Here is a 23,870-nt window from a genome sequence, read left to right as displayed (position 1 = left end):
GGAAAACAGCACAGCTGTTATTAAACTGTTCTGTCCATTATGTGTGCACAATTGGTAAGATGACAAAACACTTCTGCCAATCACTGGAGTGGGGGAGTAGCATGGCATCTGATTCTGCCCCCCCTCCCCCCATAGCTAAACTTCCACTGTGCCTTTCTTTCAAAGGAAATGTATGTAAAAATGGCTGGATCCCCATCTCAAACTGGAAAAAGGGGAATTGGAAAGTGTGTGAATGGTCTAGTGTCTTTTACACCACATTACATCAATTGGGAGGGCAGCTCCATAGACTGGATTCCCAGACTCTGTACCTGCAAGTAAGGATGCTATTTAAAAAGAAAAGCCCCCAATCCATTACAAACAGGAGTCTTGTGGCACTTTTAAGGATCCCTCTGGAATAGTCATACTCCTCATTATCTTGGCTTGAAAGACTATGGGCAAGTCTTAACCATCTTCCATTACAATAAGGTGCAGAGGATTATCAGCTACCACAAACTGGTTTGGGTAACAGAGGTCCCTAAACTGAACAGACCCAGGAAGGATGTGTGTGTGGACAATTTAGGATCTGTAGTGCTGTCCAGAGAGACCTGCCTTTGTAATCAATGGGATAAAGGACAAACTTGTAGAAAGCTGCTGTTCTTGCACCAGATAGACATGTTTCATTGAATTGGAAAAAGGCAAGGCAATTGTTTTTGGCATCCCATTTAATTTATTCCAACTTTCTCACAGTTCAGCAATCAAAAAAGAGAAAAGAAAAGCTCTGTGATTTCTCTACAGGTACAAATTGCAATTGAGAGCTGATGCTTGCAAGGTTTACATGGAAAAGCAGTCCAATTTTTAAAAAGCACCAATTTTTCTTATTAGGCTTTGCAATGTGAAATCTGAGTGTTTCCCATGGAGGTGGGATACTCCAACGACACTCCCATCACCTATAGATCTCTTGATGTTCTCAGTGTAGCTATAACCATCATTGAAAGTTTGAGGAACAGGTGAAATTCTCCATCAAGGCACAAGTCCAACTGTTCTCATTCGGTCCTAAATGAACTGGAATAGTAAAGTAAATTAAAGTGGATAGAAATTATTTGCTCAGGGATGAGTGTAGAATTCCAAAATGTTAATGCCGAGCTTGGGGAGATGAGATAGGCTGAGCAAAAAATTCTTTTTGTCATACATGACAAAGAGTATCTTAGGGTATTTGCATCACCATGTGGGTATGAGATGGCCTTCATTACAGCCATCTTCTTTTGCAACAGGTTCTCCTCTGCCACCTGTCATTCAACTGGTCCAGCTTTGGACAGTGGACAGCTTCTCCAGTGCATGTGGATGTTCCCGTCATTTTCTCGCATGCCCCTGCTCACTCTTGTGGAGCTAATCCAGCAACTTCACCCAACTTTGGCTTCCCACTGTGGCATAATCAAGTAGCCAATGTCAGAAGATTCTCCTGTTACAAAATCTTCATGACCATCAACGAGACAGGAAATATGGAACTTCGTGTGCATGTGACCCAAAGTCCCCATACCAGCTACAAGGCCTTTGTAACATGTGAACTGGCCCCTCAGCTGGTGGCTGTATGTTTTGCCATAATGTTTAAATCTCACTCCTTTTCTTGCAGATAATCCCTGCCTTGCAAATCAAACTAAAAGTGAATTCCTATAGTCCAGTCCTCTTAGGGCAGGGTTTACATATATTTGTATCTAGAGTGGTAAGTGGTAACTCACCAACAGGAAGTTTTTAGAAGTTTTCTCTCAGAGATGGTAATTGACAATTTTCACAGGGGGTTGTTTCAGACCAACAGCAGCATGTGAAAATGAGGCATAAAGCCAATGGCTCGTCTCCTGCCATCTGTTTCCAATGACAAAGGAGGGGGGGTGATATTTGCTGACCCCCCCCATCACTGCAAATCCTTATGATGCTCATGTGAGCCTGCTAGTGCCTATGAACAATATTTCAGGGGGCTGCTGCAAGGAGAGGCAGGAAATCTTGGTCCATGAGTATCACACTGCTCATGGATGTTGTATGACACAAGCCTTTCTCCTGAGGAAGACTATACCATCTCGAGTGAAAAAGAAAAAGCCCACTCAAGTCCCTGCTGCTCATAGTTACTCATGACTCTTTCACAAAAGGAGGAAAGGTATGTCTATCAGCTTTTCTTCTCAAATATATTGCATTGTTTAAACAAAACAAAAATACCCAGCCTCCAACAATTACAATGTGTATGACTCTATCCATCGTCCTGTAAATACAAACTGGTATCTCTAATACATGAAAACATCATTGCCTGTGCAGCTGCTAAGTCCTTCCCAGCATTTGCATGCTCTATAGCAGAAACAAAACAAGAGTGTGAAACCATCTCAGAGCAACATCAATCCAGTCTGGGGAGCTGAATGTTCAACAGCACATCTCTCTCAGCTCCATGGTATTTTTTAACAAAAAGGAGGGTTGGTGGCAGCAGCTCACAAGTGTGGGTTTTAAATGGGTTTTAGCTCATTAGGGGGAAAAAACCCAGAATTCTGTCCCCCCAAAACCCCATCCCACTTTTAAAATGTTGCTATGACTAATCTGGGAAAGGATGACCCATAGGTATTAAAGTTTGGCGCTTCTTGGGATTAAGGCTATAAAGGCAATGCAAGGCATATGCAAAAGGCTAGTGTTGTCCCTCAGCTCATGGAAGAAAATTCTTAATGAATGAGTTAAGGGGGATTGTACTTCATGCTAAGTGCAATGACTTGTGGGGGAAATATGGTGGCCAGGTATAGCTGTCTTCCAGCCCAGGCCTCCCAAGATGGAAAGTGGCATTCCAGCAGAAGGTGTGCTGGACGAGGGAATCTCTTTACCCTTCACATGTGCTAGCAACCCACTATCATGCCAAAAGGGGACCAAAAGGAACAGTTTGTCAGAGCTCAGGCAACGAGCGGTATTTACAATCTTTGGTGTATGTCTGGACTGGGAAGTGGTTGAGACAGATTCTCTCTTTCAGCCTGGTAGGTAAATAACCCTTGGTTATTTAGAGAGGTGGGAGGCGGTGGTGGGTGAAGGACTGTACAGCCGAGAAGGCAGCTCTGCCGCTTCTCCCATTAAGCTCTTTGTACTGCTTGCTTGTGGCAAGGCTGCTAGTGAACAGGAAAGGTGCTCATTCTCAACTTTTCAGCAGAAAAGGCGAGAAGCCAGTCCCTACCCAGCCAGCCAGTTGTGCAAGCAACCAAGAGGCATGTGAAGTCAACAAAAGCTAAGATCTCTTGGAATTAAAAACACAAAACAAATGCATTGAAAACCCATGTAAAATCCAGCACTAGGGCTCGGCTAACCTGCCTGCCAGTAAGTAGGAACATGTCCATCTAGTTCACATGTGCTCCTCGGTCCTCTTGCTCATGCCCAGTGTAGAAGAGGTGGCATTCAGGATCTCCTCGGATGGTAGGGGCCCCCTGAATCGTTTTCCCAGTGTTGGGATTAACACACCAACATTCTCCTCGCTGGCCATTCACTGACATCTTGCACTAAACATAGGGAAAGAGTAGAACAAAGAAGAAAAAGCTGTTGGCTAGAAGCAAACTTTATGTAAGCTTCACTTAGACTACTCCTGATTTTACAGTTGCTGGACTTTGTGACATCAGTAGGGCTTAGTGTTGGCACAGAAACTGCAAAGTAGTTGAAGGGGAATGGAGCAATTTCTTCCCTATTTCCAATATTTTTGGACCAGCCTGCTGCTTACAGAAGAAGTGAAATTTTCCCCTCAGGGCTGTCTCCATGCACAGAAATCATCACTGGGTACAGGAAAATGGTTTATTTCATCTCCTGAGAAGCATGGCAAATGTAATTTTGAATGTAAGGGCTATGGTTCTCAAACCTCTGCCTGCAATTGTATGTGGAGTGAAAGGCTCAAATGCTGAGCTTTGACAGGCAAAAGACCCCAGCTTTAAATCCCTCACAAAGCTCACTTGGTGACCTTGGATCAATCGCTTGCAGCCTAATGTCCTTCACAGAGCTGTTATGAGAACACTCACTCACTCACTCTCTCCTTTCTTGAAGGAATGGCAAGATAAAATGTGATCGACACAGTTTTACCAACAAGATATCACTCTATTTCAAAGTACACAACACCTTCTCACCCCTCCCCACACCCAGGAACCAGCATTGTATTTAGCTAGGGAGTTCGTTCTATGGGGTAGAGGCTTTCAGTGGGAAAGACAGACAGCCATTGGGGGGTGAGAGCAGTGAGAGTGTAGAGGAACTGGAGAAAACATTGCATAGCAACAAGCATAAGCGTGACCTCTGCCTCTTTCCCCTTTGCTTCTGCTGCAAGGAACAGCAAGGCTTGCCTATGGCAGAAGCTGCACCCTCACAAATTTATTGAGGGTTCAGTAAAGTGACATTTAAACCATTTCTTATCCAATACATTTTTATTCTGCCCTTCCTCTGAGGAGCTCCAGACTGCATAACATTAGCCTCTCTTTCTCTATTTTATCCTCACAACAACCCTATGAGGTAGGTTAGGCTGAGTGTGTACTGGTCCAAGGTCACCGAACGAGCCTCTATGGCAGAGTGGGGATTTGAACCTAGGTCTCCCACATCCAAGTGCAACACTTTATGCACTACACCAAGCAGGATCTTATAAATAAGCTACCATGAAGGGAGTTTCCTGCTTGGCAATAGGAAAGGCAAAGGATAAAAAGGGAATGGGAGGCAACATTATGGAAACGAACCAAAAGGGCTGGCCCACATAATATAATCAGAGCACATATTGGTACAAGACAAGGCAGTGTACAAAGCAGGGTTTATTAGACACAGGTAGTCAGCTCCCTTTAGGGAATTAACTTACGGTAAGTGGGATTAGCCACAGCTGTATAGCATGGACATGCCAAGATCATTAGACCTGGGGGGAGGGGGAGATTGGGATTGTCTCTTTCATCCCTGGGAAGGGAACCTCAAAGCAGCTGCAACTTATCTGTGTCCGAGCAGAATTACAAGTGACAAAAGGCACAGATTGGACACTTGTCTGCTTCCCTCAAGTTTTGATGGGAAATGTAGGCATCCTGGTCTCGCAGCTTCGCTCTCTGACTGCTGTCCAATGGACTTTTCAACTGTCACTTGTCCAATATTCCGCCAAGCTGCCTACATTTCCCATCAAAACTTGAGGGAAGCTGACAAGTGTCCAATCTGTGCCTTTTGTCACTTGTGGTCCTGCTCTTACTCAGCTTGTCCAGCAGAGTAGCTGCAAATTATGCTAGCTCACCTTTAGAAAGGGGAGATGCACAGGGATGCATCTTCTTGTACTGTTTCCCAAGGGAAATCCTGAGAGAATGGCAAGTATTCCTCCTGAAGGAGAGCTGACTGGGACAGAAGAGGGAACTCCCAGCTCCATGATCTGCATCCCAGCTTCCTACGAGATGCACTGACCTCCTTGCTAGTGGAGTCAGAGGCACAGAAGATCAACCAACCCCCACCCCCTTTTACCCTTCAGAGGCTGATACAATCCAGACCCACGCTGAGTGACAAGTGGGGCTGCCTGCAGTCAATTCTAAAAGGCACGTGAGGGGAGCCATGAAGGTCATCTTGGGCCAAGCATTCGCTCTTCGCTTAACCTACCTTACAGCTTTACAGGGTTGTGTGGATCAAATGGAAGAGGACAGAATTGTGTGAACCATCCTGAGCTCTTTGGTGGAAGAGCACAACACACAGCAATACACATCCAGGATTATACAGGTCTTTGGGAGAATTTGAACCTCTCTCTATAAAGAAGGGCTGGGGCTTCCTGGCAGGTAGGACAGAAATAACTGACTGGGGTTTGCATTCCAGACTCAGGACCAGGGTTATCGGAGAAGGTGCAAGTCACTGTTTGAAGTCTTTTGGCTAAAGCAGATCTAAGGGATTAGGTTTGGTTTTTTTTATTCCCAGCAAAGACACAGACTCCCCACCTCACATTTTGTTTCAGCAGACTTCTTTAGAGGGGAACAAGATCCTGGCTCTGAAATCCAACTGCACTTAAATTAACTCTAAAGGATTTTGACATCTTGGACTATGCCTCTTTTCTGAGGAGAAAAGAGAAATATGAGAGGCATTTCTTTGTAGGGAAAATCTAATATAATTTCTTGAAATTTTCCTGGACTCGTTTTCATGAATCATTAGCGGAGCTTCCAATGTTGTGACAGGGTCCACCTGACACAAAGGCCTGAAAGTTCAATAAAACAGAAGTCCAGCAGCACTGTAAAGACTAACAATATTTACTTCAGCATGAGCTTTCGTGAGTCAGAGTTCACTTCTCCTGAGGTGAGCTCTGATTAGCAAAATTCCATGCTGAATAAATGCTGTTAGCCTTAAAGGTGCTACTGAACTTCTGCTTTGTTTTGCTATAAAAGACGAGGATAGCTAGGCCACCCCTCTGAAAATGCAATGTCTTTCTAAAAGGAAAAGTACTAACCCTCCCCGTGCTTGTCAAGTGCTTGCATAAATTCAGCACTATACATCAGCCTGAACCTACAAGTAAAGTTGACTGATGGTAGAGAAGACCCTGAAAAGAGTTAGGACTTGTAAAGACATTCCATGTTTCAGGTGGAGCCCTGCAGTGTACCACTGTGAGCATGAGAAGAGTTGAGAAAACTAGGAAATCTTCCCTTGGGGAAATCACAATAGGCTGGTGAGAGAAGCTTGCTCTCCGTTGTGTTTTCTTTAGGAACTATCTTGGCTGGATACCATCAGATGGCCTGATTCCACAAGGAATTTCCTATGTTTCCCAAACCCTGCTATAAATTCTGCTGTGCTTGTGCTAGTCCTGTTCAGGCAACATGGATCTGCAGAGACCAGCCCTGGATGAATAGGGGAATAGAGTCCCCGATCCCTTAAAAAGCAGCCCCTAAGCACTCTCCCCACTTGCCTGTTTGAGATTGTAAAGGCCTTGCTTGTCACAGTTTGGGATATTCAGGGAATAGAGGTGTTCCAATGGACCGCGCTCATCTGGCAGTCGCATGGTTGAGATGCGTTCCAAGACCTGATCCAATTCCTGCTGGCAAGAAGTCTGTAAAAGGCCAAGAAAACAGGGCAAAAAAATCAATCAGAACAACATTGGGATTTCAGTCAAAGCAATGGCAAAGACCCTTGGGTTTGCTTCTTTTAAATGCATGTCAGGCAGAATCAAGGACTCCCCACCATGGGCTGCACATTAGGAAGACGTGATGTTCACAGTTCTAGCTTATGATAGCTTTACCCAACCAGATTTTTTTTAGAAAAAACGGGACTCCCCACCCTCCACTCCAAAGCACCAGCAAAATTGGCTAACACAGCTCACGTCCCCTATAAATTCACACCATCTCAGGATTGCTGGACTGTAAAATAAGGAACGAAGAATCCACACATTGTGATACATTGATGACTTCCCAAGGATCCAAAGAGGCTATACAACTAGCATACATACACACATGCAGCTGACCTTCCTCAGCATGAGAACACTAGCTTGCCCTATCTTTGACAAATGGATTGGGGCGGGGGGGGGGGGGAGTGAAGACTGATGCCTCCTGAATGGAACTGGATCTTTTCCTGTTCTAAATATGCTGCTTTGGACAGGTCAACAAAACTGTTCAAAGATCTTTGCAAATATTCAGATCGTAGCATTGCTTTCCCCTGCCTCCTTCCTAATAATATTTATAGGAAGTGAGTTATATACCCAGCTCCCACGACGTTACAAACTAAGGTGATCAAATTAATCTCAAACACTATCATCATTAAAGGAGCTTAAACAAATGGTGCTTTAAATAAAGGTTTTCACAGAAATCCACCACCCATCACGCTCGCAAAGAAGAAAGACTGAGCAGCATCTGGTGTGGAAAAATACAGAAAATGATACCCTGTTTCACAACCTTTTGGCTCAACTGTATTTATTTAAAACATTTGTATAATGCTGTAGTTGTATGTATGCAATGGTATATTCTTCCACTGAGAATATACAACTGGATCTGTTAACCTCTCTTATACATATCATTTCCCCACAATTAAAAATAATTATTTGAATAGAGGGAAGGGAGATTTTTCTGCAAACCCAGGAGAACCTCCTAGACAGAAAATCTGAAAATAAAAATATATGGATAAGCAAGTTCTGTACTTGCATGGACTTTGTAACTCCAATAAAAAATGCCAACTGAGAACTTGTGAGATCATGGACAACATTCTGAGGGAGATTTTTAAAAACAACTTTTTATTTCTGATATAAGAACAATAATGCAATGGTAACAAGTTTCCAAATATTTTAAACTAAGTTAATGAGTCAAGTAAAGAACATTTTCACAGGTGTTAACAATCAATAAAGACAAATGTCTACGTGATTATTAGGTACAGCATAATCTTCGATAAGATGCTCCATGATAGTTTAAGAAAGGAAACTATCCATAAAGATTGAATGGTAATTAGGATTCTCAGAAGAAGCTATTTGATTTGTTATTTTATCAGAAATTAAAAGATCCCAGTCCTATAGTCATCTTAGCTGCTATTAGCATTATTGAGATGAAATCTTTCCTAGAGATAGGTACCTTAGTTTCGCGCCATAAGTTCAGTAATATAGCTTCTGGTTTGCGACTTATTGTATGGCCTATAATTTTTTCAATTATGTTAATAACCAAATCCCAATACATTTGAATCTTTGGGCACATCCACCAGCAGTGTAGAAATGTGCCAGTTTGCCCACATAGTTTCTAGCATCTGGGATCTTTATTAATTCTACAATAAAAAAGCTTTAATGGAGTCAGGTACCATCTTGTATAGATATTAAAGGCTTGAAGTTTAATGTTTACAGATTTGGAAGTAAATAATTTGGATGACCAGATTTGGTTCCATTGTTTGCCTTTATATCGCCCTGAGGGAGATTTTAAAAAAGAATTACAGAGGGAGAGAATGCGGCAGCCCAGAGGGTTGGGGAGGGGAGGAGAATGGCGAGGGTGGGTGAGATGAGAAAAGGAGGGCAAGGGCACTGCTTGGAGCCAGCAATCAGCCTGGTGTCAGAGGAGGGCTGAAGGAGAAAGCACACACACACCCTTCCCACCACTGCCCAATGAAAAAGGGACAAGTTGCAGTGGGGTGTACGGGATCTCTCTCTTCTGCAAATATTTTGGGTCTCTTGCTTGCAACTTCTAATCAGGGTGACATATCATCCTTATCTGATCTAGCCACCAGCATCCCTTTTTCTTTAAGTGCCTGCTTTTTAGTTTTAAAAACATAAAGGTCACCCACAAGGAATTAGAGTGCCAAATCCATAACAGATGCACTCAGCCCACAGTAGGACTGGAGAGAGATGGAAAACCAGTTTTCCATCTGACAGTAATTGGATGACAGATCTCCAATAAAGACCAGGGTTGCAGAGGAGAGCCAGTTTGGTGTAGTGGTTAAGAACACAGGATTCTAATCTGGAGAACCGGGTTTGATTCCTCAGTCCTCCACTTGAAGCCAGCTGGGTGACCTTGGGTCAGTCACAGCTTCTAGCAATCTCAGCCCCACCCACCTCTCAGGGTGTTTTGTTGTGGGGATAATAATAGCATACTTTGTAAACCGCTCTGAGTGGGTGTTAAGTCATCCTGAAGGGCAGTATATAAATTGTTGTTGTTATTATTATTAATATGCTGGTACTCTAGTTTCTGCCCAAGAAAATGTCCCCAAAACTTTTCAGCCACTCAGACTCTGTTTGGAAGCTGGCCAATGAGGAAATAGTGAACTAGATCAGTGTGAGTAGCAACCAAAAACACAGCAAGGGAGAGAGAGGAAAGCCCCATAGTGGCACAGGGAGAATCCAAGAAGTGAAGTTTTGGGAGCAGCATCAGCAAGCTAGTTAGGGGGAAAGATCAACAGCTAAAAGCAAAAACTATTATCCCTGCATCTGGACTGACAATACCAACTGTAATGTTGTTGGGCCCTGACCTGGATAGGCCAAGTGAGCCTGATCTTGTTAGATCTCAGAAGTTAAGCAGGGTCGGCCTTGGTTAGTAATTGGATGGGAGACCTCCAACAAAGACAAGGGTTGCAGAAGAAGGCAATGGCAAACCACCTCTGTTAGTCTCTTGCCATGAAAACCCCACCAGGGGTCACCATAAGTCAAGTAGAGGGCAGGATTTCATTTCAATGTTGATGGACAAGTGGGAGTCAAAGCATTCCTCCTAGGCCCTGCCAAAATACAACAACCTAAAGAGGAATCTTCTGTTTTATCTTCTCCGTTTCTCTGGACTGAATGCAGCTTTGAACATTGTAAGTAGCTGGAGGGGGCACCATCTTTTTACCATCCACAGCAAAACGTTTTAAATGTACAAAGTACCAGCGCATATTCAAGATCTATGCCATAATATTCAGCATGGGTTTTTACTTTGAAGGATCAGACCAAGGGCCATCAAGACCAGCATGCCTTCCAAAAATTCCAGCAACTTTGACTTCTGGAAATTGCCTAGCAGTCCCCAGTTGATTATTATCAAACTTCTTATCAAACTTTTTTCTTTTAGTAGTCCTGCTCCTGTGTTTTGAGCAACAGCTTGGCAAATATTAATTCACCAGGTGAAGACTTCCCCACCACTTTGCACCAGGAAAAGCTTTGTTTTCTACACAGCTGTAGGGCTAGAGAAAAATAAGCTTGCAAGCCTAGAAACACATCGCCTGTAAGGTATATGGTGGGACACAAACAATGCTTCTAACGCTGTTGTTAACGCTGTTAATGCTGCCCGTGTTCCCCAGAAACAAGATGTTGAGAAGCTTTTCAGGTTGCCATGGGAGAAGGAAGATGAGAAAGTTGCACACTTGTAAGCAGAAATCCTCTGCCGATGGAAAAACTCTGGGAGACCTAAGCCTATATGTTCATTTCATCAGCTGCCAGTCACTTGTTCAAAGCATGCCTGGTTTTATAGACTTGATCATATTCCTTTACCCATGTGTTCTCTTTTAGCTTCTAAAATGTAACCGTTTTCATTGTACCTTCTCTATACCTTACCCTGCTCGATTGCTTTTTGAAAACATCAGGTTTCAAGGCACCCTTAATTTATATTGGGATCTTGTGATGGATATTATGACAAAAACATCTCTATTATTCTGTCTGCCATTTAAACATACTGAAGTTATGTTTCTGCATGTCTTCCACAAGGCCTTCAACATTTTCTGCAGCAGAAATCTACTTTAGAACATTAAGTATAGGCGTATTTTCACCATATGCCACTTTACTCTGAATTCAGTAAGTTTTCATTTCCCACTTGTGACTGACTTCTATAGTTCTTCTCTTTCTGTTTTAGACTTGGTAATCACAGCAGTCATGCTACTATCTAATAACTCCTATCTTTCCTTGATTATCACTACCACTATGTGGCGCTGCAAACCAATATTCATTTCTGGCTTCATTCACAAGTATACTTTATCATTATTAGAGCCAAGTAAAGCTAAAAGTAACAAAGTTGCTTATCTGTTACTATTATTCTTAAAGAGCATCCCACAATCAAATGCACATGTGTGACTAGAACTGCCAAATCCCTCCCTGTCCCCACAGCAGCCTGAGGTACACATGAAGCTGCATCTCACACAGAATCAGACCGTTGGTCCATCAAAGACAGTATTATCTACTCAGACTGGCAGCAGCTCTTCAGGGTATCAGGTTGAGGTCATTCACATCACTTACTACCTGATCCTTCTAACAGGAGATGCTGGGAACTGAACCTGATACCTTCTGCATGCAAAACAGAGGCTCTTCCATTGTGCCACTGGTCCTTTCCCCACCTATTGGTCCGTCCCCTAACAAAGGCTAGATATAGGAAGGAGATTCCATTTACACAGTCTTGCATCCTCGGAAGTGTGAGCCAAACAATAGTATATCAAGGCCTAATTCTTCTAAACAGCAGATGAGGAGATTAGCCTATCTCTGAACCATACCACTTTGGATTGTGGAGAGGAGGAATTCATATTAAAAAGTGCCTGGTACATAAAAAGTAATGTCAAGGAGAAGGGCTAGTATGAGTTGGAAGCCAAGTGTGTTGTTCTTATCATGGCAAGAAATGGGGACCACAATGGGAAACTCTTCAACACGGTCAGAGCAGAACCAGAACCAGAACTTTCAAAGACAACAGGCAAGTGCGCAAGATATCTTCTGATAACAGAGTCTGGTGAGTGTTCCAGCTCTCCTCACATCTGCTCATCTCCCTTCTAGTTCTGTTCTTTTCATTTAGTCAGTTGCCTCAGAGAATTCTCTTGAGGACAGAATCTGAGAGCCAAACTACAAATGACAAATTATAGGAGGACTGCACATAAAGGGAGTCACAATGTTAGCCGGGAAGCTGAGTTTTAAAAGAAATCAGAAGGCTTTGTCAATTTCCCCTCTCTACAGAGACCCCAAGATCCTTCCTAAGGCTCTGTCAGTTTCACCTCCCATTCTAGGAGGTGAAAAGGAAATTAACAAACCCTCTGAGGAAGGATCTTGGGGTCTCTGTAGAGAGGGGAAATTGACAAACCCTCTGAGGAAGGATCTTGGGGTCTCTGTAGAGAGGGGAAATTGACAAAGCCTTCCGATCTCTTTTAAAACTCAGCTTCCCGGCTAACATTGCGACTCCCTTCATGTGCAGTCCTTGTGTAAGTTGTCATTTGTAGCTTGGCTCTGAACATCACAGATCCCAGCCAACCAAACAGAACTGATGAAAAGGAAGACCTTCCTCTCCCTGTATAAAGTATCCACTCTTTTTTTCTTTAAGCATTTTAACCCGCCTTTCCTCATGGCTCAAGGTGGCTTACAATAATAGATTAAAAACATTTCCAACTAAAACCAAAATAAAATAACCCCCAATCCACCCCCCACTAAGATGCCTGCCATTCAAACTCCCTCAAAAGCCCTGGCAAACAGACAGGTCTTGCAGTGCTTCCTAAAGTTTTCAAAGGTGGGGGATCCCCTCACCTCTTCAAGGAGCCCATTCTACAGTGCTGACCCGATTAAGAGCCTAGGGGTTACACTGGATCCAGCACCACTGCTAGGAAGGAAAAAAGCCTTCTCCCAACTCAGACTAGCCTGGAAATGGCCCCCTACCTTGACATAGCTGATCTAGCACCTGGATTCATACCACAGTAACACTGAGACTAGACTACTGTAACGCTCTTTACACAGTTCTCCCATAAAACTCAACTTGTAGACTCCAGCTGGTGCAAAATGCTGCAACTTGCTGCAGTAGAACAGCAGGTTTTGAGTTCAGTGGCAATTTGAGATCAATAAGATTTTCAAGGCACCTGAAAAATGGAACTTTGACTCTTAAAAGCTTATATAGTATTTTGACTCTCAAAAGCTTATACCCTGAAAATCTTGTTGGTCACTAAGGTTCCAGCAGACTCAAATCCAGCTGTCCTATTCTGCAGTTACTCCACTGGCTACCCATCAGTTACTGGACTCAATTGAAGGTTTTGACTATTCCACACAAAATCCTTCAGGGCCTTGGCTACTCATATCTGCAGAAATGCCTCTCTCTATATGCTCCACTAAGGCAGCTTTGCTCATACAAACAAGGCCTTCTGCAGATACTACCCTGCAGTTAGGCTAAATCAACAGCTGCCTGTACATGCACATTCTTTGAGATGGCCCCAACTTTATGGACTGGCTTATCTGAAGAGGTTAGAAAAGCTCCCATTCTTTTCATTTTCCTTAAATCATGAATTATTCAGGAGGGCTTTTTTACTCTGGTAGTAGGGCTGTGCTTTAAGAAATGACCCAGAGATCCTTTGGTACAGGGACAGGGAATGTATACTATACCTCTGAGTATGGTCGTTTGATGTAGATATGCTCCTACTGGGAAGTTTCTGCATCATTTAAATATGTCATGTTTAATTATGTATGCTTTGTTTCAGCAATGTTTCACCTCTGTATTCCAACTTATGCTTCTTTTCAAATTTCTGGAAACCCATACCCTATTGTATTGTTTATTGAATGTCCTAGCTGTTGATCGTATTGACATGCACTGTGTAATCTGCCTTGTCTCCTCGACCAAGGTAGATTATAAATAAATAAATGAATAAAATTTTTAAAAAACTAAAAACCATGGGTGAGAGAATAAAATCTTGTTGGAACTTCACAAGACAAATCCCCCCCTTCAACTGGTACCAGCTTGAGGCAGAGGCTTACGATACTGTTTCAGAAACAGCCCCAAACGGGGAGCCATCTTGGCATGACAACCATGTGTTCAGCTGTGGACAGCATCGTATGAAGACGGACATACCACAAAGAACCAGCACAGGTACTTGAAGGCTTCTCTCACTCCACTGCAGCTTTGGCAGCTGCCTGAAGGAGGCACTGTGCAAAATCCCCTTGGTCAAATCTCTTGCCAACTCACCCTGAGAGAGGTTGGCCGTAGCTCAAGGTGGGGGTGGTGCTTGGCAGGTTTGCCCATCTGCTTCTGCTGCTCGTTTGCCCGCTCACGTACTACGGCCAACTCCTTGTCATTTTTCACTTTTCTCACGCCACTTCCAGTCACCACACTGGCAGTATTATCCACATGGTTCTCTGCAAGGGATACTTCGGGATGTTCATCATCTACATGGACCAAAGGTGGGCAAAGAAAGGAAACAATTATTAGGCATGTTGATCAGAGAATGCTTTCCCCAGATGCCTGCAATGGAGAGAAGGAAAAAATCCCACTACTATTGACTCCAGTCAAACAATATGCAAAGTCATAATAGCTATGAAAGGATTTGAAAAAGAAATTCCACATAGAGCAGCCAAGAGAAAAGTGTACTTCTATTTTGGGGGGATCTCAGAATGACGTATTTGATAACCCACTCCCAAACCTCAATAAGGTATAATTTTTGCATGCTTGGTTGCAAACTGTAATAATATTTAATGCTTTAATTTTAATCAGAACTCACACATGTCTGAACCGCAGGAGACATTTTGGCCAAATACACAGAACATCATGTCCTATTTGTACCACAAGGAGAAAGGAAATTATCTTTTTTTAAAAAGAGCAAAGTGTCTGGCCTTTTAACAGCACACCACTCTTTGTTTATCCATTTTCTTATTTTACCAACAGTTCAGTTCATTCCTGACCTATCACAGGTTTTCACAAGGCAGAATCTGGGCTTAATAAGAAGGCCAACTGTGGCAAGAGGAAGAAGAGGGAAGCAGAAAAACTGCCCCAAAGTGCTCAAAGATGCAGAAAAAGTTCCATTTCATCAGTGAATAAAAAAGCAAAACATAACCTGAAAAAAGAAGGGAGAAAGCAGTTCAACAGATCGAATCAAAGAGCACAAAAAATGCTGTGCAACAGAGCAGACTGTGTATTGTTTATAAAATAGACCTGCTGTAGGGAAAAGAAAGACATAAATGCTGCACATATACAAACAAGGAATGTACACTATCTCATTTATCGTGTAACTGAAACTGAGTATTCAAGTTCAGAGGGGAAAAAATCAGGCTTAGCTAGCAAAAAAGAAAGAAAAAATGACCCACTCCTACTACAGGAGCTGTTTCAGCTCCAAGATCCTTCACCCAAAGGATAAAATGGAGCAATGAGCAGGCTCATCTGCAAGTTCATGTGGAAAGCAGTGGAAGAGAAGACAGTAAGGCCTAGCTTCCAAACAGACTACTATTTTCAACAGTGTATCCTGGCCAAATTGAAGGAAGGCAGAGCTAGTAGTCCTCAGTTTTTCAGAAATAATACTGTTTGTCATATACTCCTGTGTCACAATTTTCTTAGGGCTGGGTTAGAAAGCATATTCTCCAACCCAGAGTGCCTGCAATCTGTTGCTGGAGGTTGAAGGCTGCTTCCGGACTTGACATGCAGCAGGTACTTCTCCACTGACCATGCCATGACAGAAAGTCAGGCTCCTACTTTTAGACCTGTCCTGGCCAAATCTGGCCTCTCCAGTCACAAGAGCTGATGTTGCACTATACTAGCCCCCTATGTGCCTGAAAGGACTCTGGGCCTTGAGCATTTCAGGGTAATGTCCCTTTCAGATGTGACAACCACACATATTGGGAAAACACCAATGGAAGCATGAGCCACTGCGATGCTCCTGAAATGCACCATCTCCATTTCACCTGAACAGGGCAACATGGGTAGAAAATCCATGCTTTGCCCTATTCATATGTAAGGGTGCATGGATCTGGAGCATTGCAGGTTGTGTGCACTCCAGTCGGTGGGTTCCTGGTACATGTCGTTGTAATGTCAAAAAAGGACAAAGTTCCACTTGCAGGCATTGGACCTGTGAAAAAATGCATTGCTTGCCCTGCTGCCACAAAGCAGTCAAACTACTGGCCTGCCCCAATACAGTCTTCTGCAGCTTTTGTCAAGGGGGAGGGGGAAGTGTCTCTCATTGAGGCACAAGACTTGGCATTTCAAAAACACCTGATGTTACAGCTAGTGTCGAATGACTAGATTTGTGCTGTGTTCCTAATGCTTTAACAGCCCTATGCAAAAAATTGGAAAGCTGGATCTTGAGGCATTTCAGAGTTTGGTGATTCTTCCAGATGAGCAGTGCAATATTAATTCCCATTCTCCCCCTCCCCATCCATTGCCCTCTGTGGTTGTCCGGCCTTTTCAGCATAACTGTGTGAGTAGGGAAGGGATTGTTAATCAGGAGGATGAACAGTATGTTCCAATGGGTGGTTGCTTAGCAAGTTCCTCTCATTGTCCTGGCCTGCTGCTGGCACGGTGATGATCCAAATGGGCATCCATTGGCCTCCTTTGGCTGTAGCCATCCCCAGGAAGTGCTTTCAAGTCCTTCAAAAGGGCACGGAAACAGCAGCTTGACAATTGCTCTTCAGCACGAGAAACTCTAGTATTAGCAACATGGCCTACTTGTCCATTTTGCTTCCTTTCCATCACTGGAGGTACATATTGGGTGCTGAACAATGGCTACATTCTTTCCCATCCTTCCCCTAGGGACTGGTGTAATGCAGTCTCCCATTCATTCCGTTTATAGACTAGAATATGTGCCATGACGCAAGACATTATGGCCTTACAGAGGCAGCATTACTGCATCAACATTTTCTGACTATTGTTGCAATCCAGGGACTGCAAAAGCCTTTAGTGTATTTGAAGAGAGAGAGGCAGAACACTACTACTTAGGGCAACTAATAAATAATAATTTAAAGGGGAACAACATTCTACCCTGGGGAGTCATGCAGCCAGACAAGTCATATAAATCTGTTTTCATATGATGTTTGGGTTAGGTCTGAGTGGGGGTGGGGGGGACCTTTGGCAGTGGGCCCAGGATAGCTCTCAACAGCTTCGGAGAGATGCCAGCAACATCCACCCTTATTGTAATCCTTGCCCTAGTCCTGCATAAGCACTTCTGAGCAATCAATCTTCTTAGGCCTTACAATGGACCCTAAAGCTCATCATAACAAGACTGCCTTAAGCCACTGCGAGCCAACGGATTGCAGTGGTTAGTGTTGGACTAGGATCTGGGAGGCAAGAATGTTCGTAAATTGCTGCGACTTCTAACTTTTGCATTATGACCCAGCCCTTCCTCCAAAGAACTCAACGTGGAGCATGTAGTTTTCATTCTGTAATTGCTACTTTTTTCTATGAGGTAGGTTGAGGTAAAGAGAATAACTGGCCTAATGTCACCCAGTGAGCTTCGTGGAGAGCCAGTGTGGTGTAGAGGTTAGCGTTGGACTAGGATTTGGGAGAGGTGAAAATTTCCACGCTGCCATGGAAGCTGGATGGGTGACCTTCAACCAGTCACACCCTGCCAGCCTAACCTATCTCACAGGGTCATTGTAATGACAAAATGGAGGAGAGGAGTTCCCACTAGGAAGTAGGGGTGCCAGTCCCCTGCCAGGGGCAGGGGATTCCCCTGCTCCCACCTTTCACCTCCTCTTACCTGGACAGTGGGGGGGGGACGCTCCCACGGCCCAATGTGGGCCAGATTCAGCCCCCCTGTGGAGCGCAGGAGTGTTCCCACAGCAGCATGTGCCCTGCGTGATGACATCACTTCCCACAAGTGGCGTCATTGCACAGGCTGGGAGCGTGTATGTGCTGTGCACACAAGAGACAGGAACAGTGAAAGTAAGCACCAAGCCTCCAACCTCCCACTTGGGGGGCTGGGAGACCTGGCAACCCTACTAGAGACAAAGGCAGGGTATAAATGAAGTAAAATAAATTTTTAAAAGGGCAGACTTAGTCAAACTGTTATACCACATTGATTGTATCTATGAACCTGCACGTGAGTTCTGCAGACTACGTAAACACAACCTGCCCACTCATCATATCACAACTCCTATGAGGATGGTTAGGCTGAGAAATGGCAACTGCCCCATGTGGGCAGGTTAGGCTGTGGGGTAGGTTAGGCTGAGAGAGAGCAATTTGTGCAAAATTATTGACTTCATGGCAGAGGTGAACTAAATCTAGATCTCCCCAGTCTTATTTCAACACTAACTCCTATACCTCAGTGGCTCTCATGCACATATGTTGTCTTGCATTGAGAGAAGATTGTCAATTCTTGGGATAAACTAATTAAAAGATTCTCGGAAAATTAGGAACAGAGATCCCTATGCCTTGTAATACAATTTGATTTTGGGAAGGACAATGTTCACTACAGCCAGAAGTCTGACTTTCCACTTGAAGGAATTAAAACCAGAAAGGGAAAAAAATGCCACATGCAGTACATTTTTTTCTCAGAAAAGCAAAACATAGGCAACAAAAGAAAAAGGTCAGAGAAGAGCTCCACCCTGCCCTTTTGAGCTGCCTGCCTGTCCATCTTTGATTTTGTCCATTCTTCCTTCGAGACACACTGGCTTCAACAGCACATAGTTAAATATTATTAGCTTTGAAGCCAGAGTGCACTTTTCCGCCATCTATTTCCAGCCAGTGTGGTTCCACCCAGGGTGTTACCTCCCCCCTTTCATTTTATGTTTTCTCGGTCTGGCTTTTTTTTAAGGTCACAAGAGGCTATTGATATCTGATTCCATTTTAATATGCTGTGTAGCTCAGATCAACAGAGTTCCATCCACTCCATTTACCCCACATGTGTTTGTTTGCTAGGGCTAAGGGATATTTCCTTAAACCTGGCTAAAATAAGCCAAAAAGACCTCCCAATAACCTTTTCCACAGCTAAGTCACATGTATTCTGCACTCTCATTTTTCATGCTTTCACAGTAAACTCAACTCTGGACCAAGGTATAGAATTTACCATCTTGATAATATCAGTTCTTGTTTGTTTAAACTACCAGTTCCTGCCTTCAGCAAAAGAATTGAAAGCATCTGGTCAACATCTGAAGAGGGCTCAGAAACCAGAGAGTAGCTAGGGAAAGCCCCACTAAACTTCAAGATGTTGGTAGAAGCAAACTAAGATTCACTACTTGTTGGTTCAACAAAAGTTTCGGAAAGCTTCCAGTATTTGGCAAGCCATGCTCCTGAAACATGCCAGAACGTTCACAAGATCAATCACCATGCCAAAACATTCATTCATTGTGGCTTTGCTATGTAAAAATGGTTGTCAACATTTATTCTGATCCTGGACTTGTGGAACTCAGAAGCTCAGCAGACAAGAAATATGGGAAACAAATAGCATGTTGAGCGATATGTGAACCACTGGCCATATGTTGTTGCCCACAACCCTAACCCATCAGAGCTTCCTTGCCATTAAGTTTGCTTCCCAGCTGTTCATTTGTTCTGGTAGCTTTTCAACACACTATTATTTACAATGCTCTTAAAAACAATAAACAAACCACATGGTCACCAGCATTGTTATTAGCATCAAAATGCATTATTATGCAATTACATTAAAACGACCTTTTCCAGCAACAAACGGTATTTTAAACTGCAATGAAGAAAGTACTTCATTGAAGTATCTTTTGACTGACCTTAGGCAGCAAGTAAGCATGAGATTTCAAGGCAATGCCCCATTTAAACTCTGGATTTCTTAGATGGTTTGCAACTGAGGCATCATTCAGTCAATCGATCAATCATGTACAGACTTGCTAAATCAGAGAATTCCATAGTTAAGATTACTCCAGACCTGCATCTTGATCCCAGCATTTCAGAACGTGACTGAGGAGCATTCCTCAAATCTTAGCTACTGGGTAAAGAATGAGCAATGATCCTAACACATCCTCCTTGATCTATTTGTCATAGAGATCATGCAAGTTTTATCTTTGAAGCCTTCCTAAGTCGAGAGAACATGCCAACATTCCCATTCCCAAGGTGAAAGAGAAAGAACAGATGAGCAAAGCTGCTGATTTCTTCCCTTATTGCAAAAAGTGTAGAGAACCACTATACAGACCCACATGACAGCTGAGATACACAGGGAGGGGGGAATGTTTCCAATCAATATTTATCAGACATACACTGTTGAGCAGCACACAGTCTCCACCTGTTGCTCAATTAAAACATGCATCAACAGGTTGGGCTGCACAAACAGTAGCCTGCTGTGCTTGCTACCTGCTCCACCTCTCAGTGTCATTGGCTGATCTGATATCACAAAAGGGCTTTGCCGTTGCGGTCCCATTGCTTGACATTCCTGCTTCAGCAGCATAAATAGTCTGGGCAGCCTTAAGTTAGGCACTTAAGCAGGGTTTTAGAGACAGTGTGACTTAAATCCCAAGGACTATGGACAGCTTTTACTATATTAAACCAGTCCATTTTTGCCCATACAGCATGAGATTTTGCCTAGGCAAATCGGTTCACTGGTTTTGAAACCTGTGGGATGAAGACAAATATAAGATATTTGGAACAGTGGAGTGGCTCTGAAATCATCTTCACTTCAGCAGAACACTGACTACCCTTCATGACATCACCACAAATATTCCCCAAATACGCAGAGCAGTTTTTCATTTTAAGTTTAATGTCCTGAAATTCGCTCTTCCCCTCCTTCTCCCCCCAGCTTTCAACGGAATGAAGTTTTCTGAACAACTTTGCAATAACTTGAAATCTTGAGCATTGGCTTGGATCCCATGCATCGTGAATGAATCTGCACTGCATAAATGGTAATGCACTGCATAAATCGTAACTTTTCTATCTTCCCCTACAGGGTTGTGAGAGGGGAACTGGCAAAATCGCCTTCTCCTTCTCCTGTGAGTGGAAAATGAGCTTAGGACTTATTTGTGATAGTTTGGTTTGTCTTGTTAAAAGTCATAGCTTGTGTTTTTGGATTTTTTATACCACAGAGGATGCTTTTAACAGCAAAGCAGAAACTGCTATCATCATCATCATCCTTATATACTAACAGCCAAGTAGCCCTAACCCTGATCTGTGGATACTTAAATCTGTACATGGGACACATTAACAGCTCTTACTAGATAGCTGAACAAGTTTGCAAAAAAATCTGAAATCTAAAAAAAAAAATACACTGAGGGATTTAAAAACCCCAAAATGACTAAAGAAGCACTTGTAGCTTTAACCAGATGCCCTCAGTGGCTGTTGCTAGGCAACCAAGTAACAGTTTAGCCAGTATTCCAGGCTTGGTTCCTGTCAGTAAAAGGCAGTGGTAGGGGCCAGGGCCCTTTTCAGGGCTGTTTTGACCTTTGAGGAAGGACTCATTGGCCAAGCTCAGCAGCAACCAGTAGATAACTTAATATCACATGACTTGCATGACTCATCCAGGCCCGGCTGCCTGCTACTGTTCAATCACAGCAACCCCCATCCCCACCCAAAGTCAGTGTAGTGTACTGGTCAGAGTTGGATGTGGAAGACCCAGGTTTGAATCACAACTCTGTTGTGGAAGCTCTCCAGATGATATTAATCCAGTCACACGCTCTCAGCCTAACCTAACTCTCAGGCTTGTTGTGTGGATATTATGGCAGCAAGGAGAATGATGTAAACTGCTTTGGGTATAAATGAAGTAAATTAATAAATATAGATGAAGATGGGAAGCAGATAAAAGGTAAGTTATTTAGTGGGTTCAGAGGAGAGAAGGATATAGGGAAATGTGAGCATATAGAGGCTGCCAGGAGGAGGAGGAAAAGAAGAAATATGTGAGGAAGGGGATACAGGGAAAAGTGAAGTACACCCCCCTGCCCCACCTGCAAGTCCTTGCAGGTTGCCTACCTTGCAACTTGGCTCAGCTCATGGCCATATCCAGCGACTGAGCCATGAATGGACAAGACAGATCTTTCTGTAAGCCTGAGAAAATCTGCAGACTTGAAGAAAAATCTGAAGTCTTTAAAAAAATGCATGTGTTAAAAAAATCCTCCAAAATTATAAGCAGCTCCTGAAGCTTTAAGGAACGCCTGTTGTTAGGCAACTGGAACAGTATTCTCAGATTTCAAGCCTTGGATTCTGTCAGTAAAAGGCAAGGGGAAGGGTACAGTCCTTTCCAGGGTGGTTTTAGTCTTTGAGGGAGGACTCATCTGGGCCTGGCCTGGCAGCAACCACCAGATGACTTGCAGTTATCCCATGATAGCCAGTATGGAGGTTAGAGGTTTGGACTACAATCTTGAAGGCCCAAGTTCAAATCCCTACTCTGCCATGAAACCTCACTGGAAGACTTTGGGCAAGTCACATATTGTCAAGCCTGATCTACCACACTGAGTTTTTTAGAGATTAAATGGAGGCGAGAAGAATGATATATGTTACTTTGGGTCCCCATTGTGGAGAAAGGTGGGATATAAATGAAGTAAATAATAAATATAGCTGAAGATAGAAGGGTAAATACAATGTAGGTTGGTGTGTGAGAGGGAAGGACAGAAGAAAGCAGTAAAAATTTAGGGTATGGGGACTGTCAGGAGGAAGGAAATAGGAGATAATGGGGAAAGGGGTTTATAAGGAAAGTGAAGTGCCCCACAGAAATTCTTGCATGTTCTCCACTGTGTAGCTGTACCTAGCCCGGCTGGCACCATGCAACTGTGCCTGGCCCAGTAGCTGGCACTAGAAATAGGCACAAACAGCAATACGAACTAAAAAAACCCACGAACAGCCCAATCTGCTGTTAGCAAACAAGCTGTTCATGAGGCCCCATTCTAAACGAACAGGTGGTCATTGCAAAACTGGTTCGTTGCTGTTCATCAAGCCAGACAGTCTGGCACCTGCAATCAATTCCCTTGGCAACTCACGCAGGGATTGTCTGAACTCTGAACTCCTGCTGTTGCATTGGAAACCTCAATCTAAGGGCCAAGCTACACATGACAAATGACACTTGAACGGCAAGTGGATTGAGTGGAGGGCAAGTGAACAGGGAGAAATACACTTGCTGTTCAAGTGTCATTCGTCATGTGTAGCTTGGCCCTGAGCCTGATTTAGCTTGATAGGCAGGTCTTCTTCCAAGTGTGGACTGGAGCTCCAAATTTGTTACAACAAGGGAGCAAAGACGAGGGAGGAGGGAGGCTCCCAGCTCTGGCTTTCAGGGAGAGACGGCTGCTGTTAAAGAGACAGGGTGAGTGTATTGGAGCTTGAATTTCCTTTTTGTGGTGGGATAGGGATCTACCTCTTCAGGTTCCTGGGCTGCTGCCAGGCTCAGGGGCCAAGCTATTATTTATTATTGGTACATTTCCTGATGCCTGTTCAGGTAGGGTTTCTGGGAGTGGTGCAGTAGGAAGCTTGATGGCTGGAGGAGAGCCTGCTGGCCCCCATGAACAACAAACAATGAACATGTTCATGACAGGATCATGTTCGTCAGTGTTCGTTGTTGGTTGGGGTTTTTTTTCTGTTTGTGCCCATGTCTAGCTGGCACCACACAACTCAGCCAGTTGGCACTTTAATGGTTTCTTGGAAAAGATCCTTGTAGGACCTCATGTTTTTAAAGAACATTGGATCAGCAATAGCAGAGCTCTTAAAAGCACAACCATCAAATAAAGCTGCACACACTGCTCTAGGCAGTGGAAGCAAACTTGAAGTACAAGCACCTGCAGCTACTATATAAAATTTCATAGCTTCTAAAAATAAATCTATGCTCTAAAACTCATGCTTCCACCACCGTCAGTTAATAAAAAGGCTATATTGTGTTACAGCTGTTGCAGCCAC

At 43.5% G+C, this 23,870-nt stretch overlaps 1 protein-coding gene across 1 annotated transcript in view; it reads right to left on the bottom strand.

The window, feature by feature from the left end:
- Positions 1–683: 683 nt before the first annotated feature.
- IGFBP2 (insulin like growth factor binding protein 2) overlaps positions 684–23,870 on the bottom strand; it is a 96,746-nt gene continuing 73,559 nt past the window's right edge. The window contains exons 2-4 of the mRNA XM_054972744.1: positions 14,301–14,500; positions 6,866–7,006; positions 684–3,491 (exon numbers count right to left, since the gene is read on the bottom strand). Coding sequence (XP_054828719.1) covers positions 3,333–3,491; positions 6,866–7,006; positions 14,301–14,500 — 500 coding nt within the window. The 3' untranslated portion in view covers positions 684–3,332. The remainder of the gene's footprint in view (positions 3,492–6,865; positions 7,007–14,300; positions 14,501–23,870) is intronic.

This window comes from Eublepharis macularius, chromosome 2 (assembly GCF_028583425.1).
Source record: "Eublepharis macularius isolate TG4126 chromosome 2, MPM_Emac_v1.0, whole genome shotgun sequence".
Taxonomy (NCBI): Eukaryota; Metazoa; Chordata; class Lepidosauria; order Squamata; family Eublepharidae; genus Eublepharis; species Eublepharis macularius.
Note: the sequence above shows the minus strand (reverse complement) of the source record. Positions and strands in the feature narration are given on the sequence as shown.